The sequence below is a fragment of the Temnothorax americanus genome, unplaced genomic scaffold (genome assembly GCF_048541705.1).
Source record: "Temnothorax americanus isolate GAGA-0224 unplaced genomic scaffold, ASM4854170v1 Scaffold50, whole genome shotgun sequence".
Classification (NCBI taxonomy): Eukaryota; Metazoa; Arthropoda; class Insecta; order Hymenoptera; family Formicidae; genus Temnothorax; species Temnothorax americanus.
The window spans coordinates 94,968-117,659 of NW_027509658.1; the positions used below are offsets into that span (position 1 = coordinate 94,968).

Here is a 22,692-nt window from a genome sequence, read left to right on the forward strand (position 1 = left end):
TGGAAATACAAACATGAATTTGGATAAAATTTTATGTCCGCGTGATAAATAAAACTAAAAAAAAAATTAATATTGTATAAAATATCATAGGAAATCTATGGCTACTGAATTGAAAGTTATATTGTATAACTTCGACAAAAAATATTTAAATTCTATTTAGCAATACACGCGATCAAGTTTGATTTAACGACGATAGTGGGAATAAATACGTCATTTCATTACTTTAATTTAATTTAATTTTCTTTCAAGCATATAAGAATTAATTTCATATACTTTGCTTTTTGGACAATCGATGATAGACATATTTATTTAAACTCGCACAATTTAAGATAAATTTTTAATATCAAACTTTATCATTTGCATATGGCATCAAATAAATTTTAATATCCGCAAAAAATCATCATTCTGTTATTTGGCCGAAAATCGGTCAGGTCGGACGACATATACTTTCTGCGACGGTTATAAATGCAGGTACGCGAGCGCAGTTTTACAATTTTCCTGCAATTTGGCATAAATTGTGCTGGCAAGACTCTCTCCTCCCGCCTCGCCATTCCGGCAACGAGCTTTTCATCGAGTCATAAGTTAACGAGCAAGACTCTCTTTTCGCGCAGACAACCGTGCGGGCCATTCCTTTCCCGAGTTATCGACAACTTATCGCCTCCGCTTCGTGTTCTAATGCGAAGATCGTATTTAACGGCCGTCGCCGCTACCGCGCCGCTTATTACAGTCGAGAACTTCTCTCCGTCTCTCCTTCTTATTGCGATTGTAAGGAAACCTCTTCTCGGCGATCGTCGAGAAGAATTTGCCGGTACACTTTATGTATACCCACATTCACGGCATGTCCCTTTTACTTTGATACTCGAATTATGAATGTATTTTTTTCTTTATTAAAGGGTTAATGCGAATATCCACACGGAAAGAGACATTCAGTAGGAAAATTATATAAATGTGTTTTATAGTGCTTTATATAGTGTTAGTAAAATCATGAAAACTATCTTATCGATAATTATAAACATTTTTTATCAAATATAAACAATACAACATTCTTTCATTATTGTAGTTTTTTCGCCAATGGTGGTATACCGATTTCAATCACTTATTGGATTATATATAGTCTACTATTTTTTCATTCTTTATATATATTTTTGGTTCTATTCTATTCTCATTTCCGTGTGTGTCTATATTTTCGTTTTATTTTATCAAAGGCTCTGTCTTTGCTCATTTTATTTCGATTTATGTTTATTATTATTAGTGTTTTGATTATCAGTTGTCGTTCGTGGTTTCTGGAACGAGTTCCGGGAACAGATCGATGGTAACAGTTTCACGAAAACGCGGGTTCCTTGTTGACGAAGACGAATGTCGACGACACGACGACAATACGGCGACACAGCATTGAGGAAAAGCGCAATCAGGGTGGCAACACGGAGTCTATCTGCTGCCGGTTGATCTACAGCCACGAAGAGAGATGCTCACTCGGGGAAAGATTTTCACTCCGTGCCGGTTGATAAGCCAGCCTCTACCTCCAGCTGGAGGGCTGAAAAATATCAAGCCGCGCGAGAAACTCGACGCGACGCGACGCCAAATGCATTTCCAACAATTTTCGTTACGAAAATGTCCGGCAGCCGTCAAATTACTGGTGGGATGATCGACGGCCGCGAGCGATCTCGTCCCGCGATTATTAATAAAAACGAGAGCTGATGCCTCATCACAGAGACGCGAGCGCTACTCCGGATTTTTTTTTTCATACGTATCTATTTTTTTTTCTATCAAATTTTGACGAGGAGTTCAAGGAGAAATACACTGGCGTGTTGCGTCGGTAATCACTTTATATCTGACTTGAAAAACCCGCGGTTTTTTTCTTCGTGTTAATGAATTAAGCGACGGAGTTTTATTCGATCAAAAATCTGGTTATTAATATAAAAAGCCGCTGTCTCGCGCGCATAAAGAGCGTCTAGTTTAAGCGATAGCAAGGGAAAAACGCTTTGTTATTGACACCATCGGAAATTATGTTTAAAATTATGTCCAAATAACGTGCAAAAACGTTACACATTCAAATCACACGCTATAAATCCTACTTTAATTAATCTCTTGGTTCCTTCAGTCTCTTCTTCGTGTTAATAAATTATGCGATAGATTTTAATTCTATTAAAAATCTGGTAATTAATATATAAAAGCGAGAATTATACCTTGTGCATTATAAGTAAAGTGTGTCGATTATTAAGCAAAGGAACCATCGAAAATTATTATTAAAATTAGGTTTAAATAATGCATAAAACAATTGCGCTCAAGCATACGCATCCTTTTTTAATTAAAAATCGTAATTGCTGATTAAGAACCGCTATTCGATTCTAGTTTAGTTCCTTTCTCTTATTTTTTTCCTTTTTTTAACGTTCAAAGATGAAAAATACGGTTATCGACGTCATCAAAAATTATCTCCCACGTAGAAAGGACAATTATCTTCTCCTTAGAAAAAAGCAAATCCGCGCCGAAATTATGCATCGGCGCGGCGGTGGAGAACCTTATCCGAATCTATATATGCTCGATTTGCGCTTCGCACGTGCAATTTCCACGGCGCGGGCGAGACACGAGATTTACCGGGCCGCGGGTGGCGCGGGCGTACGATATTAAGGCCGCGCATCCTGTACCTGGTGTCAAAAAATGAGGAGGCGACGCGACGTGAGAGAGGAGCGCGGCGGCGTTTATCTGCGAACTCCGGCTCATCGCTTTCTCCGCCTTCATGCATCGATGTCCCTTATCATCCCGTGTCCCGCATCGTGCATTACGCGAGCACTCTCTCCCCTACCTCTCCCCTTCTCCTTTCTCTCTTTCTCTTTCTCTCTCCTTCTCTTTCTCTCTTTTTTTTTCTCTCTCTCTCTCTCGCTTGATTGATACGCAAAGTTGACAAAGTACGCGAGGCGGAGGCGCGGCGCGCTTGCCTAACGTCGCGCGGCGTGCCGCGTTAGTAAAGGGGTAATGGCCCGGCAACGGCGGTATCTCCGCGCCGTTGTGTACCTTCGACACGTCGCGTCGGCGTCGGCATCGCCGCTTCCGTATCTTTTTCCGAAGCACCGGCGAATAGATGAATAGATAGCCCGGTATATTTCACATCCTCGAACACCCCGTCCCCCTCCCCCCTCTCTTCCTCCAGGAGTCTGGGTTTCTCCTTGCGAGTCCGCGATATCTATTCGCGCTCCACGTTCAGCGCCCCGGATGTGAACCGCTTGGTTCGTCAATCCTTATTAGACACGCGACACGTACATATCACTGCGACGAGTCAGTTATTACGTCAATCCACCGCGAGGATAACTTCGCGACACCCTGTAGCGACAGCCCCGGAATCTCGATTATTCAAGTATCCGCGGACGTTGTACTCGTTCATCTAGATAGACGAGTACAACCTCGACGATCCTGCACCGCGCGAAGAGAACGAAGGGGAGTTGCCACCATATACTTGATACACTTGATATACCCTTCCCTTCTCTCTCTCTCCCCTTCCTTCCCGCCCGTATCCGAAAGTTTCTGGGCCTCCACGATGACGAGGTATATTCGTGGGGGGGTTGGTTGTCTGGTTGTCGGCTAGTGCACGGGGGGCGGTGTGTTGGTAGGGCTTATCGCGAAGCGCACGCGGTCGCCACCGCCAGTCACCAGCCGCGGAATTCCGAGGAATTCCGTGGGGGAGGGACGGAGAGAGCAGGATATGCCGCGGCGGGAGGGGGATGTATATCGTCGTTCGGTGGTGCCAGTTTTCTGATTGCGATGGATTTCTTTCCCGGTGGGAACCGCCGAGCATCGCACCGGCCTCGATAGCGCCGAGGGGGGATGAAATGAATTTTGCTCCACCCCCTCTCCCTGACGTAACCCCGCGACGACCGCGACTGTCCCGTTCGTTGCTGCAACGCGTCGGGTAATTCGATCTTCCGGCAAACGTCGGTCTTGTGATAGAATTTTCGCGCAATATTTCCCCTCCTTATTAAATTCCCGCTTTAATTAACATCCAATTCCTGCATTTAATTAAATAAACATGAAGAAAAATATGTGAATTTTGTATAACGATTGAAGCAAAATTAGATAAAATTGCGCGCAAAAAATTTTGCTGAAATCCTTATATACAAGTTTATGTGACTATCAAAATTTAAAAAAATATATGGATATATTAAATTATATTTCTATATACTATACATATAACATGAAAAATATAGAGCTAAAAATAATCATACTGGATTAATATTGCCCTCGCAGAAAAGATTTCTGATAACGAGACAAAAAAATTCAATTCTTGATATACTTAATCTCATCACAACCTGAAGCAGTATAAAAATAAAATACAACAATAGATATTAAGATTAAATCAATAATTCCTATTCTCTTCTGTCGAATGAAATAAGATTCACTAAATATCTTGAGAGACAAGAGTAAAGCTTATATATATATTCTTGAGTTTGGACTAAATCTTCACGCGATGTTAGCGCCACAATATTTGGCGCGATGTGTGCTATACCGTCTTTTGTCGACGCCAATAACGTGTTATAGGTATGTCCTATTAACGGGAACAAAGCGTAAGTGTTTACATAGTAGTCGTGGACATAAAGTAAAGCAGAGTAAAACATAAGTCATGAAAGAGGCTACTGTATACAATAACCTTTCACGCCTTACATTTTTTTTGCCTTAATATCTATACGCTACGACAGACGTCTCGTTCTCTCTGTCATCAGCCATACGAGATGACAAAGATTTTCTTCAGATCCGTCTATCGTTGAATCAAGAATGTTATGAGATTGTCATAAATCGCTATCTAAAACTTCCTGATAAAATTAGGAGGATAGCATAGATTATTTTATTCTAGATTTAAGAATTCAAAATTAAAATATTCTTTTTTCAATACTAAATATGATTATATCGCTATATCGACCCTATTTTATAATAGATTGAAGAATAATAGTATATGTACCCAGAAATCTTTTCTGTGGGTACAATGTTACGATATCTAGAAATAATCTACATCGCTTCGCCTGATTATAAGTCGTTATCGATGGAGACAAAAATGTCAAGAAGCTAATCATCACGGGTGTATTTGTAATCGGGACACGTATAATTGAATGATTTTCTCGACTCGACGATTCTTTGCCGGACAATAATCAGTATATATCGCGTAAGTTACGATGACTAAGGCCTCATGGCATATGCACCAGCAAAGGACCTCGTGCACAGGGTGTCCCGGAATTCGCTCCAAGACCGCGGTGAAATTCGCGTTCCGATAAAAATGTAGAGATAAAGAATGTCCATGAAACATAAAAAAATAATCGAAGCATATGCATTCGATCCGATCGAGGCTTCCGGGATTCGGATAGATAAGATAAATTTGTTTTTCAGGCACACGTTTGAACGAAAAACATTCTAATCCTCGGCGATTCTTAATTTAAGAGATATTTCATTTTTATATAAAAGGAGTATTTAATTTGCAGGGGTACTAGACTGTACAAATACTCTGTATAACAAAATAATTCGATGTAATTTCATCTAATTATACAATAATTTGATTAGGATCATCTAAATTGTTCGCCTGATATTATCGCCAAAAGCTTGAAGATATGATTCCCCCAAAACCAATCGAAATCGATCTTCGAACAAAGAAACCAACAATAATTCTGGCATATCTCGTACGCACACACATACACACGTGGTCCCGCGATCGCGCGTCTCGGATCGATCCCGTGCGGTGGTTCGCAGTGAATTTTCAGGGCGTTTCAGCTCGTCCCGCCCGACGCAGAGGTCCGAGGGACGGCGGGGAGGAACAGAGGAGAAGGCGGCCTGGGGCTGCATCGAGATCAGGACGCGATGTACATACACCAGGTGTATCGGGAGAGCCCGGACCGCGAAGAAGAGTGCTCGGTGCGGTTCGCCGCGATGCAATGCAGATACGAGGCTGCATCCACAGTTCGCCCCCCCCCCCATCTCTACCCATCACCCCTGGTGCCACCCTCGCTCTCCTCTCGCAATACGATGAGACATGCGTCTGTCGTGTGTTCAAAGTTATATTGTCTTTTAGTAAATATAAGTGCCACAGCGCGCAAGAGGCTAATTTTCTGATCGATCGATCGTTGATTTTTGCTTTTGCAAAATTGTAAGCGTATAACACAAGTAAAAACGTAACAATTTTAAAAGATATTATGAATAAGATGTCTGTGTTTTTAACAAACAATATTTCTTTCTATTCTCTGTTACTTAACTGAAAATAAAAATCTCTGTTTTAATGAAAGAATAAAATCACTTTTCGTCATTCTCTTAAGCAAAAACTTGAACTTTAGTTCAGAAACTTGAAATCTTATGAAGAAATAGTTATTTTTATTTATAAATTTTCATAAATAAAATATGATTACAATTCCATAAACTATCAGTTCCAAAGTCGTCAAAGATATGTTTCAAAATTTTACACAATTATATACATCGAACAAAAGAAATAAAGAAACATTGCAGAATATTATCACTTATTGCTTACTTAAAATATCTTTTACTTTTTATTTTATGAATTTTTCCTAAATAATGACGTCTTTCTCGTTCGCATTGGCATACGTTACATTATCTACCCGAGTAAATCCCCTCTCTGTATCTGCTGGTCCCCTTTCAAGCACAGTCCGTTCCCTCATCGCTCTCTCTCTCTCCTTTATCTCTCTCGATCCTTTCGCCTTTCTCATACGATTCACTCCGTCTTGCCTCGGCCATTTTACCTCCTCCTGCCCTTCTCGCTGCCGCGGCCCTAACCCCCTCCCGGGCCTCCATCGCCGGTACGCGGCGGATGGAAACCCGAGATGCCCTCTTACAGATACAAATGGGTACCTATGCCAACGGCGTAACCTGTTATTATACATTCCCCTATACAAACAACGTGTTAATCGGGCCCCACACCCTACGTGCGCCGCGTACGGGGGGCCGGGCCCCCCGGCCCCCCCGTTTCTCCTTCCAGATCCGCGCGGCAAGTGCGGAGAGGATATCCGATATACGCGCGCCCCGTGGAAACCCGATTTATCGATCGTTTATTCGCCGCGAGCCTTCCTCCGGATCGTAGCGCTAAATTAGAATGCGCCCACCCCTGGATAGGGCCCCATTTTCGGGCAAATCGTCCTTTTCAAGCGTCATTTTTTTTATAAGGGATCGTGCGAGAAATATCGCTCGGCGAATCGACAAGTCAATTTGTTTTGACCCTCGCAGTTTTTATTTTATTTTATTATTTTTTGTTTTATTTTTGGCATATTTTTCGTCTTATTGTATTATTATTGTTTATGTAAAATTGTAAAAGATTGTGTATGTATCTTTCTCACTTTTTTCCAATAAAGATGAGAATAAATTAGATAGATTTCATTTATTTCCTATAAGAGTATGTAAATTTTTAATGTATATTCATATCAAGTGTAAAATATTTATATTCCTGAGTGGAGAAGATCACAAGACCCAACTTTGGCGATGAAATATGCATGCACATGTTATATGTAATATATGTTATATGCATATATAATATGAGTGCAATACACCCCACAATAAAATTTATATAATAAATATAATAATATGTGCACACATAATAATATTACATAATAAGAATAGATAATATAATTTTACGTAATACGAACAATAATATAATAAATAATGAAACGATCTAATATTACAGCCTCAAAAATGAACGATGAGACCAATTCGATAGCGCGGCCTCAAAAAATCCATCGGATGGTTTCTCTCCCGCTCTCTCCTAATCGGTGCTGTCCGGGGGACGCGGCCGATCGGAAGGATCGTAACCGGCGGGACCTCGCGAGAAGAGGAGATCGCGCGTTCCGTTCCGTTCCGTTCCCGAGGAGGCCTGCGATGATTTGTTTAACTCGGATCGCCCTCGATGCGATGCGCGCGCGAACCCGCCCATGCGATGCGATACAGCGTACCCGGGGTCAGCAACGAACCCTGACCCCCTGGCTAATTGTTGTTGGCTCTAGATCGCTGATATGCGGGCCCGCGAGAGATCCTCTAACTCTCTCTCTCTCTCTCTCTCTCTCTCTCTCTCTCTCTCTCGCCCTCTCGCGCCCTCTTTTCCTCTCGTGGGTATCGGCGGGACAGGATCGTTGCCTCGCAGGAATTTAATGTGAAATATCAATTACGCGTCATAGCGAGTCTTCGACCGTTCCCTTCAGTTCGATTATATTTCTATATTTCTAATTCTCTTTCCTTCTCTTTATGTGTCTGATTATAGACTCGTTATATTATTGCGCATTTATTACGTACTAGAAATAATTTATTAATTAAATGCGATTCGCGCTTGTGGCGCTGCTCAAGAATTGTTTTTATTACGAATCTTCTCGAACAGATTTATGTCACTTAAGGTCGCTCTTAATTGATTATTTATGCTATACATTTAATCGACCATTTTCTTTCACCTCTTATCGTCCGCAGTTGAGGGAGTTCATCAATTTCCCGATAAGATTCTTAATTGAAGATAATTCTTCCCTTTAATTATTGAATTAAATTGATTAATACTAGATAAAAGAAACTCTTTAATGAAAATTGAATATTCTCAGTTTCAGATAATGTTACTACTCATGAAGAGACTTTTTATAAGTAAAAAAAGTGGTTGTTTCACACACACAATACCGGCAGCATAACATTTAACATCAAAAGTTTTTAATTGTTATCTGTGAAAATAATTCTTCATTCAGTAAACTGCGTTTATTGTAAAAATTATAGATATAATCCGATATAATTTTGTCTATTAAAATCAGCAGCCTCTTATCTTGCAAAGAATTATAAAATTCAACAAAAGATTAAATTATTTTTCGAGCCCTTAATCACAATAATTAATAATAATTAAGTAATTAAAGTATAATTGATAAAGATCATAAATAACTTTTTTTGCCATATTAAAGTGTAAATGTCTAATCACTTAACATTAAAATATAAATATTTAACCATTAATTAATCAATATTCCATTTTTGGCAAATGACAAATTCCAATTTATGACTAGAAATAAACCTCTCTTTCTCTCGACAGAACGATATTACAATGTTATTTCATTTTACCGGATGATTGTGCCCTCTCTCGAAATCCCTTTCTCCCTCTTTTCGATCCTCCTCTCGATTCATGTATCATGCGATTTCTCGATCTATATATCATTACCAACGAAGCACTCTCGTACTGACATACGAGATCGAGGCGCGAACCGCACGAATCGCGAGTAGATCACGATCGCGCGATCCGACAAGTGGGACCCGCGAAAGGGGGCCTTAGGAGAGAGAGAAGGAGAGAGAGAGAGAGAGAAAAAGAGCGCGCGAGACGGAGAAGGAGAAGAGGAAACGCGCGGACGAATAAAAATGGATGGAAAGGAGACAGCCATGGCGGCAGCCATGGATCCGCCGGGATATCTCTCGCGACCGGAGAGGGACTTATCTGCAGCGGGCCCTGACCGGGCCCCCCTGGGCCCGCTGCCGCGCGGTCATTTCTGATATTAAAAATCCACCACCGGTAGATAGTCGCGCGCTCTCGGCTATCGGATAGCCGCGCGCACAACGTTCTCGAAGGAATTCTCATTAAAAATAGCTATCTCTATCTGCGAGAGGGGCCCGTGCGCTCGCAACGGCGCAGCGCGCGGGCCTCGGACTCCGTCTTCGTCGGGTCCGCGCGCGCAGGCCATAAGTCCATCTCGCTCGTCCGACCAACGATGACAAGGAGAACGAACGAGAGAACGAACGAGAGAACGAGAGAGAAAAAGAGAGAGAGAGAGAGAGAGAGAGAGAGAGAGAGAGAGAGAGAGCTGGTCGAGAGCATAAAAAGCACACGGTTTCTCAGGCAGATACGGGATCTTATCTGCAGCGGAGCCGCGGCGAATGTTTGGCTCCATTCGTTCTATCGGCTGGCCTTATCGGTCCCTTCCCTCCCTTCCCCGTCGTTTTTTTCTCGTTTTATCCCCGGACCCGACCTTTTTTTTCTTGTCCTTCTTTTACCTCGTAGTCGGCCGAGCGAACGAGACGCAGTTTCTTCTTCCTGCCGGATTAACGCGCGTAACAAGATACCCAATGCGATTTGCCTTTACGAAACATCGCAATGATTTTCGTAACGGGACTTCCAATAACACTCGTCGCAGTCCAAGATGTCAGGGAAAAACGGGATTCCCCGAATCCATATGTTTCGGATTGATCGGTTAACGATTATATCTCATACGTGATTTTCCCCTTACAGATTTAATATTTATTTTAATATCATAATTAACATTTTAATTAATATTTTAATATAAGTCGTCTTCGTTTTAGTATTACTTCATACTGATTATGTGCGAGATAAAATAGCTCTACACATGCTGATAGCGAATATTAATGAAAATAATTATTTTTGAATATGTAAATTTTATATTATTTTGTATTAACACAATAATATATTTTTTGTATTAATAATGTAATAATGTATCACACATACATACAATTTACATATGTCAATATTGGCGAGTAATGGCTCATACATGATGTGCGAAAAGATGTCCGAAAGATTTAATTGGATTGTAAAAGACCCAAATATGGTCGGTAAGTGTTCGACTTGATGAAAACGGACATGCACACACACACACACACATACACACACGCACACACGCGCACGCGTGTTTCTTCTACCCAGCGTGCGAAAGATAATTGGTCTGTTTTTATATCGATCGACATTCGCGCTCGTCGACGGTCAAATTCATTTTGGAGCGATCGACGGCGCGATTCCATCTGAGCGGAACAGAAGGAAAGAGAGCGGAAGAGAAGAGGAAGCAAACTTTCCGAGAGAGAGAGAGAGAGAGAGAGAGAGAAAAGAATAAAAAGAAAAGAGCAGGAAGGGGGGAGAAGCACAGGGGGTTCCACGAAAGTCGAGAGAGCGAAATAACCGATAAGGGATGAAGGGTGGGAAGGAAACGGGCGGGTTAACCAACAAGCAAATTAACACGTGGGAGGGTCCGATCGGCAAATGAGATAATTGTGCAACGAGGGGCTCCTCGGGGGCTCTCCTTCCTCTCTTCCTCCCTCCCTCCCTCTCTCTCTCTGCTTCCTTCGTCCTTCGAGCCCTTACGAGGCTCACGAGAAGGTGAGATCGGCAGAGGCGTGTTACCGATGGACGTATGTATCCATCGATGGATCGATCGGACGAGAGATCTTCACTTCACCGTATCCCATACCTCCTCGCGCGCCACCCCGCGCTGTGCACACGGCCCAGCTCGTTCTCTGTGCCTCGCCATCGAGATTACACGGGGGGCAGGAGAGGGGAACAGGGGTACCAAGAAATCGCCGAGGGCTCTCGCTCCCCCCCTCTCTCTCTCTCTCTTTTTCTTTCTCTCGCGATATAGGCTTAATCGTAGTCTCTCGTTTGTATCTTTATTTATGAAATCGCGGGAGAGAGCGATGGGGAGACAACGGGACGGACGGAGATTGAGAGCCCCCGCGATCCCTGTCGGGCCTGTGGAATTAATTAAGACGTCCGGGATCATGCGAGAGTGAGCTCCTCGCTCGCGCGATTTCGCAGGCAGGATAGTCTCCCGCGATACCTGCTTCACGATAACGGAAGGGTCATTGGTAGCAATCTGACAATAAGAAGATAAACATTGGGAATAAGCAGCCAGTACGAATAACTGGTACCAAAAATTTCCCATTAGATCTTTCAATAAAAAGATATCGGAAAAGGCAATTTTCATACATAATCTTAGAGATTTAATATGCGTAAAGCATATAATTGGAAAGTCTCTGCTGTTGTAACTTTTATAAAATGAGATTACTCAAAAAGACAACTTAATCGTTCGTATCTTGTCTCTAAGTTTTTTCAAAAGATAATTAAAATTAACGAGCAAATATACGGAAAAAAGTGATGTATTAACAGCATTAGATCTATAGTAATTGGAAATAATCCTGTTAATATTCCATAACAATATATTAATCAAATAAATACATTTTATTATAAAAGAAGAACATGGTGTATTGAATTAACAAGATTACTTTCAGATTAATGCTGTTAATATATCATTATTTGCTGCGCATGAATGCGTAAAGAACGGTCAACGAAAAATCGAGAAATCAGGAATATCTTCGACAGTAAGACATCGTATATAGACAATAATAAGACCAACCGTTGCTGTCAAGAATGCCTTCATTGTTAGAGGTTCTAGACGGTTCTCTCCGCCTTATTAATCCGTTTGCATCGAGTTTGCCTCGCAGGCGATCGATAATCGCGAGCGAAAGCAAAGTCCAGAAAGAAAGAGAGAGAGAGAGAGAGAGAGAGAGAGAGAGAGAGAGAGAAGGGAAGGGAAGGGTGAAGAAAGGAGAGAAAGAACAGGGTATCGATCATAGCGATCAGCGATCTTTCGATCGATGATCGATCGATGTGCGATCGCGATCTATACGACCGTATCTACTCTTCCCGCTAATCATCGTCTGGACAATTTATCGCCGCTCTATCGGCCGGCCAGACCAACAACGGAAATGTTCTGGCGATGCTATCGCTGTACCCGATAAAGTCGCTAATCGCATCGCGTTCGATTACGATCTGTAGATCTGTGTTATAGATCGCGTCGCATTTTTTCACGAACGAATACAACTCGAGAGAGACGCGTGTTTTTGCCTCTTAATCGACTAATCGCATTAAGAGCGATGACTCATGCGAAGTTTCAATATCAAAGTAGGATGCTGAGTTCAAGTAGGATGATTTTTAATAAGATATCTTAATAGAAGCGATTTAATTAAAGAAAGGAATGTAATACCTGTTAACAGAGAGAAATTAAAACAAATTATAGCACTCAATTAACAGGATTCGAAGATGTAACAAGAAAAAAATATGCCGCTTAGCAAATGATCATATCAAAAGAGATAATTACAAAAAGAGATCATTCTAACAATTTTCATAATATCCAACCTTCGCCGATTTAATATAGAAGTTTTTAACACGAGATTTTAGCAGATTATTTTAGCTCATAATTTATTAAATAATAATTGTAATATAAAATTATTGCTAATTTAAATTATCTCATACAGAATTTAATTTTAGTCCGTAATTTATTTATATAATACGAAACGTTTTTATTAATATTTAATACAGAATTACAAATTTTTAATCTATGATTGATTAATTATAAAATTATCACCAAGAAAAAATTGTGTGCCCATAAAATCGAATTTATCCTTCATTAAGATTTCGCGCGTCGACCACGAGACATCCTGTACGAGATAGCCCCGTCTAAGAATTTATTCCCCTATATCCTAATACGATACGAAAATTTCCTCGCCAGCGGTCGACTCATCGGGGAAAGGATCGTCGGGCGAAATTCGGAGAACAAAGCACGCGGTAAAAAAAAGCTGAAGAGAGGCGACAGAAGTGGTGAGGGACGGTCCGGAGGGACGGGAGAGAGAGAGGAAGTGACGTCACGCGAAAGTAACGAGCCTCGGTTAGCCGCGATAAGGCGTTCTAATCGCGCGATCTTAATGAACTCCTCCCATTAGCGCTCTGCGAGACCGCGACGGGCCGCGACTCGCACTCATCGAAACTCTTTCTCTTCTACTTCTCTCCTAGGAAACAAAGAGAGAAAGAGAGAGAAAGGGAGGGGGAGAAAAAAAAGAGAAGAAAATTTCAACAAAATTTTAAAAATATCATAAAAATATTATGTATTCTACATACCTATATATATATATATCTTTCACATAATTTATTTCGACGAGCCAATTTTTTTTATTATGTGGTTGAGATACGCCTTTCTATATAACAGAATTAATACTGATATTTTCAGAGCCTGATATTTAACAGTGAGATTTTCTATAGTATCATCTTCACTCGGAGATATAGAAAAAGTATAATGTATAATTAATCCCTGATTATATATATATCATTGCATTTAGTAATATTATTATTATTACTTATTAATAATTGAAGATTATTATGTCGACACATACACACATAATTTATGATATGTAAATTACATACAATATTAATTATATGTAATATGTATAATTTACATATTATATTTTACGAATATTATAATAAAATAGTCCTTCCTTCAAAAGAAAATTACGCTAAAATAATATAATTAGCGCTATAGTTTATACAATAATCACGTCAGAGCAGCTTGATCATACGCCAGTATGATTTCAAGGCACAATAACTTTCATCCGGAAGGAGCTAAAAAATTATATAAGAATATTTCAAGAAAGCTACTTACTCGACAAGGAGAGAGCAGTTTCGGCCCGCAGCTGACTCGCCCTACGTTGACGCCACAACTGTATAATGCTCATGATCCGCGCGGCAGATAATAACGAATTCTCAAACTGGGAAGACACTTAGCGTTCCCGCACTCGTCACGTTTCTCAATAACATAATCCGTAAATCATTCCTCATCAAGGCACAAATAGCAAAGCGAGTTGTTTCATAGAGATTCAATCACGGTGCAAGAGCAGCATGTGTGTAAACACGCGAGTACGCGCATCAAAGTATCTCGAGCAAAAGTTTCGGGCACCCACACATAATTCTCACCGCAAATGTTTCGAGGAGTTCTCGCACTTTTAAACGTAATATATATATATACAGTTATTAGTTCCTCTATTACCAAAGTTTTCCATATTTTTAATAATAAAATACAATCTTTCTTGAAAAACATAATTCACAAATAAGCTCATAAAATAATCCGCATCGAAATAAACTTCTGTAGATTTTCAAATAAACTTGCTGCACAAAAACTTAAATTAGAAATTTTGTTTCTGTCCGAAAGTTCCCGATCTACGGTCCCTTCATTTTAATTCGTAGACGCGGGAATCGCTCGCGCGAGTCGCAAACTCGCAAATCGATCGCGAATCTCTACATATAAAACGTTTTTGCAGGCTGGTCGAATCACAGACGAGATCGACCAAATTGCCGGTCGCGGAAATCGATCGTGGAACGAGCAACGGAATGTTCGCGCTCTCGGGACACGACACGCACGTCACGAATCTCACCGATCGTTAAACGTTTGACGCGTATCGCGACTCGCGAACAATCAGCTCGAAGAAGAAAACCTCCGAGTCCCGCGCGCGCCTCACGTTCCATTAAAATATATTCCGTATATCGCGGGGTCACGAGCGCGAGCTCGAGCGCGAGGATACCAGGCGGATTATCCGCTCCTCCCCCCTCGCTCTTCATACACGCGAGAGAGCAGAGATCTTATCGCGCGCACGTTGCCCGATAAGGCGCGCCGGCGTATCCTTATCGATCGTCATCTTATCGATCGCACACACGCACGTTTACGCGCCGCATGCCGCATCTACGAGACGTGAAACTGCATCGATTCTACGCGACTACAATTTATCTAAATTTATCCCGCGCGTGCGTATAATCTCGAGATTGAAAAATCTGACACGTTAAAAAAAAATCTTCAAGTGCGAACAAAAGTATGAAAATATACAATTATTATAAAGAGAGAACTATAAAGAACAGAATTTCTTCCAAAAGAATAACGAATTTTAAGAGGCAAACAGAAGTATAAATATAAAAATACAGAACACGGTAAGGTATGGAAAAACATAAGAAATATAATAGAGAGAGACAGACAAAGAAATAAAATAAGAAAAATATATAATAGTAATATACAAAAGTGTATAAATCTAAACACGTGAAAATGTAACTGAACCAGCTCTGCGTCAGGATGAAACTAGAAGTTGAAAGTAACGAATGTAAGAAACTTTCCGATTAATATATATCTCGTAAATGTTTCTTTTTCACGAGGAATGGCAAATAGTATTGTTGTTTCTGCTTCGCCGTGCGTTTTTTGACGGATTAATTATAACTTGCTTACAAGTGCAAGAGGACCCTCCTATATGCGCAAGTTTTAATTGACGCGTGCGCGGTTCAAGCGGTTTCGCCGCTCTTAATTATGCGATTTTACGTATACGGGCATGAGTTGTTAATATACTTCATTTCATTTCAGAATTCCTTCCTCTATCTCACGAGTCCCTCATTCCGCGACGCAATTCGAATATGTGTGTGTATATACTCCTCGTAAAAATTATTTTACAGGCATCACGAATAATATAATAACAAAAACATTGTCAAGTTATAAAATAAAATGTAATGTCATCTGATTAACGTTATATCAGCGTCGACCCTTGCAACACGTTATTTATATTAAAGTAACATTATCTATGTTATAAATTTTCAACTTATTAAAAGTCTTTCATTAAATAAAGATATTTGATATATTTAATATAAAAAATTATAGATCAAGATATTAATATCTTAGATATAGATATATAGATTAATATCTTTATAGATTACAGATTAATATCTTAGATTAAAGTTCAAGTTATTGGAGATTGTGATATTTGACGCACTTAACGTATTGAAAATCTTTAAAGATTTTAAAATCAGCACATTTTTAAATGTTCTGTAATATTTTGAATCTATTACTTTTATAATTGAAAATGCATTCGTCACTAAAACAAGATCATGATTATTAAAATACCTGAAAGTTTTGTGCAAATTTTATTTTTCAAGCTGAAGAACGATAAAAATACTTTCTTTTCCAATCGTCACCTTTAACAAAATTATATCTTTCCTCATCCACAATGCAAAATTTTACGGCTTTTAACCCTCGGATATCATCATTCCGGAGTTTATCGTACTGACAGGTTTTCACTATCAGAACGATCACATGTAAAATAACAAACACATGTAAAATACAAAAACAAAATATTTAGCACTCAAAAAATCCACACAGATTTCACGTCGTCGTTTCGCTCTTCGTTCATCAACTCTTGTTTCCGTACCGCGCACTTTCGTCTTTTTTAATTTTTCTGCTTTACTTTTCACATCGTAATTTCGTGGCTTTTCTACCGATTTTCTACCGAAACATTTAGAGACCACGACGAGATGCTCGCTCTTGCGGTGCAAGCACTATCACTGGTTTCCCAGCGGCCCAGGGACCCATGGCTACCTGTTATCACTCTCCTCCTCCTCTTCGCACTCTCGCTCGCTCTCTGCCCCTGTCTCTTTCTCTCTCTCTCTCTTCACCTTTCCCTCCATCTTTCCCTTCTGCCGTCGCTTTTCTCGCTCCGTGTCACTGCCGATCCTTCTTTCCGTCCTTTGCATTCTCTCTAAATTTTTTCGAGTGAAAATTTGACTCTTAGCTTGAGTGAATGCACTATCAACTCTTCACAGAGTGACTTTACACTTATTTTCACTCAATTCGAGTGAAATATGTGACTCGAACTATAGAGTGATAATAATCTTAATTATTCTCTCGAAGTGTCGGAGTGAATTGTGGTACGCTGGTTCCGAGCAACTCGGGTCGAGTGAAAATTTACTCGAACCGAATGGCTCAGTTGCGTAGCCCGCGCAAGAGACGTGACGTGTTACTCTACGTGAGTCATCATCACATTCCGGAAAAATAACAGAACGATATTTATGAGAGTACATAGACAGAACTATTGTTCATAAAATTGAAGTTTACTTTATAACATTCGTGGGCGAGTTGTATTCCTACATTCAGTATTTAGGACGTGTGCAGACGTCAGTTTGACTATGTAGGTTATGACGCCACTTTCACTTATGTTGATGTCGTTGATGGTTGATGGCAGTTGATGGTTGCTTTGTTGGAGGAAGAAGTGCCGGGCGCTTACGTGTTTGTCTGCCATATTTCGGATTGTGGATATTAGTGCCTGGATTTTATTTGCTATATTGGATTGAATTGTGCTAAAAAGTGAACATGTTTCCTGAAGTAAGTATAACCTCACTACATTTGTATCTGTTATTTCAGAGCGTTGATTTGGTTATGTTGCTAAAAGATAATAAAAAAAAAACGTTAGTAATATTAAATACATAATGAGCTATATACTACTACGTTTACGCGAGCGTTATGAGGGTGAAATGGTATAACAAATTCTTTTCAATTGTCTTCAAAGTTCTCAATTATTGTCTTTTATTTTTCATTTCTATATAATTGTCTTGAAAATTATGGTGGTTGCAGATTGATAATGAATTTAGAGACATTTTTGAAGGGCACGACGTACTGTTGGCAAGATTTCCCACCCATTTCGCCCCACGTATTATTGCACATTGCAAAAATGTAGCACCTCATTTGCTAGAGAAATTAACTGATTTTGACAGTGAGTAGTGAGTGCAAAGAATTTTCTATCATGCACTTTTTTTTAAATTTAATTAATGAGAATTTTTTTTGTTTCCAGTTAATTTAAAAGCAATTGTGGTTTTACCTGAGTTGCTGCCTCCTCCGAACCATTCGAATGTTACAAAAGCACAGGTATGTATAATTTTTTTCTTTCTAATTTAAATTTCCTGAAAATTTTTTATACTTTATTATATATTCTTAATTACTTTTTTTCAGAACAAAGCCAAGAGAAAGCAAAGTGGTGGCCAGGTGGCTCGTATCAACTCAGTTCCACATCCAAGTCTCTTGCAGTTCATAGGTGTAAGTAAATCTTAGCAAACAGATTAAAATTGCATGTTTATTGTTTATCTCTGAATATCTCTTGTTTTTGCAGGCAAATGAAGATATAAATTCTAAAATCTCTGAGAGAAGCTCTTTGCACAAGCAGCCATTTCTATTATGTTGCACAAACATGGACCAAAGGAAAGGCCCATTTTTTATCCAAATTGAAAATCATTTGTTTCCTGTAGGAAACAATCCTCTGCGTGCCTTTGACAGGCTCTTTAAATTACATTACATGTTTGACGTACATTATGCAGCCGCTCTTCTAAACTTCTACAACTTTTTTGAATCTATTGTCTACAATGGATTTAATACCCCCAAGAGCTGCTGTGACAGTCTAAATTGTATTTTGAGTGCAGTAGAAATTCAGTCAGAATCAGCACAGACCATGTCTGAGTAAGCTTCCATAATTGCTTTAATTATTCATGTACCTAATTTTTCATTTTAAGAAAATACTAAATCTCTTTTTACTTTGTCTTTTCAGCTCTGATTCAGAATTGGAATCCATGAATTAATACATATTGTCAGTACAAGTAATACGGCGGGTAATATACGACGGATGATAAGGAGAATGTACAAATTGCAATATGACGACGGCATTACTTGGTGACGACTACGTGGCGGGTCTGTCCAGGGCCTGTGAAATGGTACCTGTGCTCGTTCTTAACCTTCTCTGGTGATCTCAGATTCGCGGCGATCGGCACCAACGAACTCGCGGTCTGGCGTCATCACGTGCGTTGTAGTTGTACTTTAATTGCAAATTAATAAACCCGAAAGTCAAGTAGATGTAATTTGTAACTAGCCTTGTCTGTCCTTTCTCCCATTAAATAAGAATCATGGTGCGTCTCGCTCCGCGCGTACTTGGCGCAAAACACTACCGTATCTCTTTATTTTAGTTCAAAGTGCTATGTCATTTATCTAAATTTGATTACATTAAAATTTTTTTATAATGCTTTTCTGCTTATTTTTTTAGGAAACAAATTTTTAGATAATTTTTTCTAGCTTTCTTAGCAAATACAATGCATAACGCAACATGTAACGTACAGGTTATAGTTGTAATTTCCTACTCAACAATATAAATGCAATATAATACATGTGTTATATTGCATTTATATTATTGAGTATGAAATTACAACTAACCTGTACGTTACATGTTTGCTGGGTTTGCTTCACTCTAGTGAGGGAGTGAATTACTGTAAAAAATCACTCGATGTTGCACACTCGAATAAGAGCAAAATTTCACTCTAAGAACAAGCGAACACCAAAATTAGACCTGAAGAAGGCACTCTGCAATGGAGTGCAAGTTCACTCAAATACACGAGTCATATTTCGCTCGAGCGCACGAGTGATCTAATTCACTCAACATACCGAGTCAATATTCACTCGATAAGATATGTTCCATTTTCACTCTTTGCTTAAGTGAATTTTCACTCGATTAGAGTGATATTTCACTCGAAAAAATTTAGAGAGTTCTGTTACCGCACGATAAGTACCAAGTAAACATTCGACAGTCGTTCTTGTCTCTTTCTCTCGCTCTCTCGCTCTCTCACGCCCTCGACGCCTATTTTCTTCTCCTCGCTTCACTTCGTCATCTTCTTCATTGTTGACCCACCGGGTACACACACCGGAAGACGGCAATTCCGCGGGGCTCGCGCTCTCGAAGAAGGAGAAACTCGGTGATTCATCAATTATTCCCGAGAATAATCGCTGACATCAGTATCAAGTCATTTCACTCGCGCGAATCGCACGCGATGGCTTTCTTAGAAAGATTAAAAATGAAATAATGAGAATTTTATCAATTTGTTTCTTCGCAATGTTATTTTTTTCTTTCCGAACTAAAATCCTGATAACACGCTTTAACTGTACAAAATATCAATACTATCTTAGATGGAATAAAAACAGTTAAGGAATGTAGGCTTTGGTTACTGGCCGAGTAAAATAATTTTCGCCTGTTTTATCATCTCGCGTTAGACGCAGCAAAAACTAAGAATAATTCTTGTAAAATAAGTCAATTATGTTTACTATATTTATCTTCTTCATGAATATATATATTTTGAAAGATTGACTCGGCTGAATTCGGCTGCTTCTCATCGGACCTTGGCGAGACCGCGATATCACGTTAGTTTTCCGGCGGTGGAAGCGGCACCCCTGTCGCCGCGCGCTCCCCTCTCGGTGCCAGGCTCGAACTTCGCTGATAACGCGCGACGATAACGGATAACGATAACCGCCGCGCAGCTCGCGATACCTACTCCCGTAGCAATGCGCGCGCGCGCGCACTCCGGCTCTCCATGAGTAACGGAGCGATAACGATAAGGCCAGGGCGTGAGACACGTAGGGAACCGTTTATATCTAGTAAGCGTGTTCTTTGTCTCCGCACGTCGATGCGGTATCGCGCGCCGCGAACGTTTTCTGCTCTTTTTTTTTACCTTTCTTTCTTTCGTTTCTCCTTGTCTTTCTCTTTCCTGCCTCCGGTTCATGTCGAGACGATACCGTTTCCGCGCTTAACTCAGGCTTTGATCTGCGATCTCGGAACTTGGAAGAACCAATATACGCGTTCGAGAGATATAAAATAAGTATATATACACACAGAGCACATAAGGATTTCTGCAACAATAATGTATTTATCACGCGCACGTCCTATTTCGATTTTTCTTTCGTCAGCTGGTGTTTGTGCTAATTCTCAACTACCTCACGCGTAACGCGATCTCAATCCTGATAGTCTATACGCGGTAAGATTATTGTTCTATATACGTACAGAGCGGAGAGTTTCTTCGGATGCTGATTAATTGTACCGCGCGTATATTTTATCGCGTTTACCGCTTCGCGCGTCGCGCGCTCGTTATTTTAAGTCCGCCTATTATTCCGTAACGCATTATTGTTTATATGTTCCTGCCGGCGAAAAATGCACGAGGTGCAACGGCCGACGACGCCGCGCCGGCACACAACGGGACGCAGCAGCGTACAACGCAACGTACAACAACGCGACTTGACTTTATTCGCACCGGGTAGAGACGAGAGAGCGAGTTCAGTTGGTTCGATAAAAGCAGCGACGCGGCGCGACGGCGGCGCGCTCGAATCGAGGTACGATGACGGAAACGAGTGCTGACAGTGCCATAAATATTCACACGTCGTTAACTACTGAACTCCGGCGACGCGACGTTGCGTGCGTTATACGAATGCAAAAGTAACACGTGCATTTGTATAATCCACTCGAACATTAATGCATCCATTCTTGCGGGCGGCTTTTCTTTCCGAGGGAAAGGCACAACCGCGGACAGCTTGCAGGCCACCTGATGTGTAGTCTTAAGAAATGTGGCGTGGAAATAGCCGTTTACGAGTTTCCGAGATCGACAAGAAAAATGTGTCTTTATATATGCATCAACTGAAGTGTGAAAATGAATAATAATTGTACTAATAATATTTTCAAAATAATATAAATCTGTCAAATCGCATGAGCGTATCTGTATTAACAAAATTTATTAATTTTATTTATATACACATATTACACATTTATTTATAATTATATTATATTACGTTGAAGATGTATATTCAACGTAATATTATAATGTAATTATGATAACTAATATATTAACGGTATAAATTAATAAATTAAATTACATTAACTGTAATAACGACGATAATGACGCTGGTTGATTAATGATAAATAATTGTTAACGTATATTTCTTTCCTTTCGAGATTCGCTCTGATACTCAAACATATAAATTAAAGTAAAAACTGAAGTTATGCATCTACGCGCAGCAGTTTATTCTACATTAATTCAATATGCAATCTCAAGTATGACCTTGATGATAATAATCGACGATGGTAATTTGCGATGAAAATAAACTTTTTTTCTAGGTTCAGTGTGCAGTAGCTCGGGCAGTCTTAATTAAGCTTCGACTAATATATACCTGTACGCTTTTACGCGCACATCCTAATTCCATAATTACATATCTAGAAGGACGTTTACTCTTCCTCTTCTATACAATTCGTCGTCATAAACTTGCACCAAACTGTATTACGTAAAAGCTCTCCGCAAAAATATATTTCTGATTTTTCCGCGGGGAACTTCGTTACTTGCATTTTCACGGATGGTTCTCTCAGGGCAGATATTAGTTATACGGCTTATTGCACGCGCGCGTTTATCAGTCCGCGCCGCGGTGCGCGGATTTTTCGCGAGGTTTTGCAAGCCGCGGCTACCGCCGCCGATTTACGCACGTTTCAGCGTACGTACAACGT

General features: G+C 40.1%; 2 protein-coding genes across 4 annotated transcripts in view; one reads left to right on the plus strand and one right to left on the minus strand.

The window, feature by feature from the left end:
• Positions 1 to 22,692, minus strand: part of Ush (Zinc finger protein ush) — a 185,365-nt gene that overhangs the window by 49,080 nt on the left and 113,593 nt on the right. The window contains exon 1 of one of the 2 annotated variants that reach the window (XM_077418828.1): positions 14,199 to 14,506. The exons of the other annotated variant lie outside the window; for it this stretch is intronic. Coding sequence (XP_077274954.1) covers positions 14,199 to 14,271 — 73 coding nt within the window. The 5' untranslated portion in view covers positions 14,272 to 14,506. Of the gene's footprint in view, positions 1 to 14,198; positions 14,507 to 22,692 lie in introns of those variants that run through there. 2 annotated transcript variants of the gene reach the window in all.
• On the plus strand, positions 17,098 to 19,233 carry LOC143904333 (uncharacterized). 2 transcript variants are annotated; one of them, XM_077418935.1, is made up of 6 exons: positions 17,098 to 17,723; positions 17,973 to 18,111; positions 18,190 to 18,263; positions 18,348 to 18,431; positions 18,505 to 18,848; positions 18,937 to 19,233. In XM_077418935.1, exons 1-6 carry the CDS (start codon positions 17,712 to 17,714, stop codon positions 18,965 to 18,967), a joined length of 684 nt encoding a protein of 227 aa, XP_077275061.1. In that variant the 5' UTR covers positions 17,098 to 17,711; the 3' UTR covers positions 18,968 to 19,233. The 2 variants fall into 2 exon arrangements, with proteins under 2 accessions (XP_077275061.1, XP_077275059.1); XM_077418933.1 differs by lacking the exon at positions 17,098 to 17,723 and adding an exon at positions 17,744 to 17,875.

What these genes read in the sequence shown, in the direction of transcription:
- LOC143904333 (XM_077418933.1), top strand. Translation starts at nt 17,828, where the DNA reads ATGAGCTATATACTACTACGTTTACGCGAGCGTTATGAGGGTGAAATG. An exon ending in AGCGTTATGAGGGTGAAATG is followed by an intron (nt 17,876 to 17,972) that starts GTATAACAAATT and finishes TGGTGGTTGCAG; the next exon opens with ATTGATAATGAATTTAGAGA. An exon ending in GAAATTAACTGATTTTGACA is followed by an intron (nt 18,112 to 18,189) that starts GTGAGTAGTGAG and finishes TTTTGTTTCCAG; the next exon opens with TTAATTTAAAAGCAATTGTG.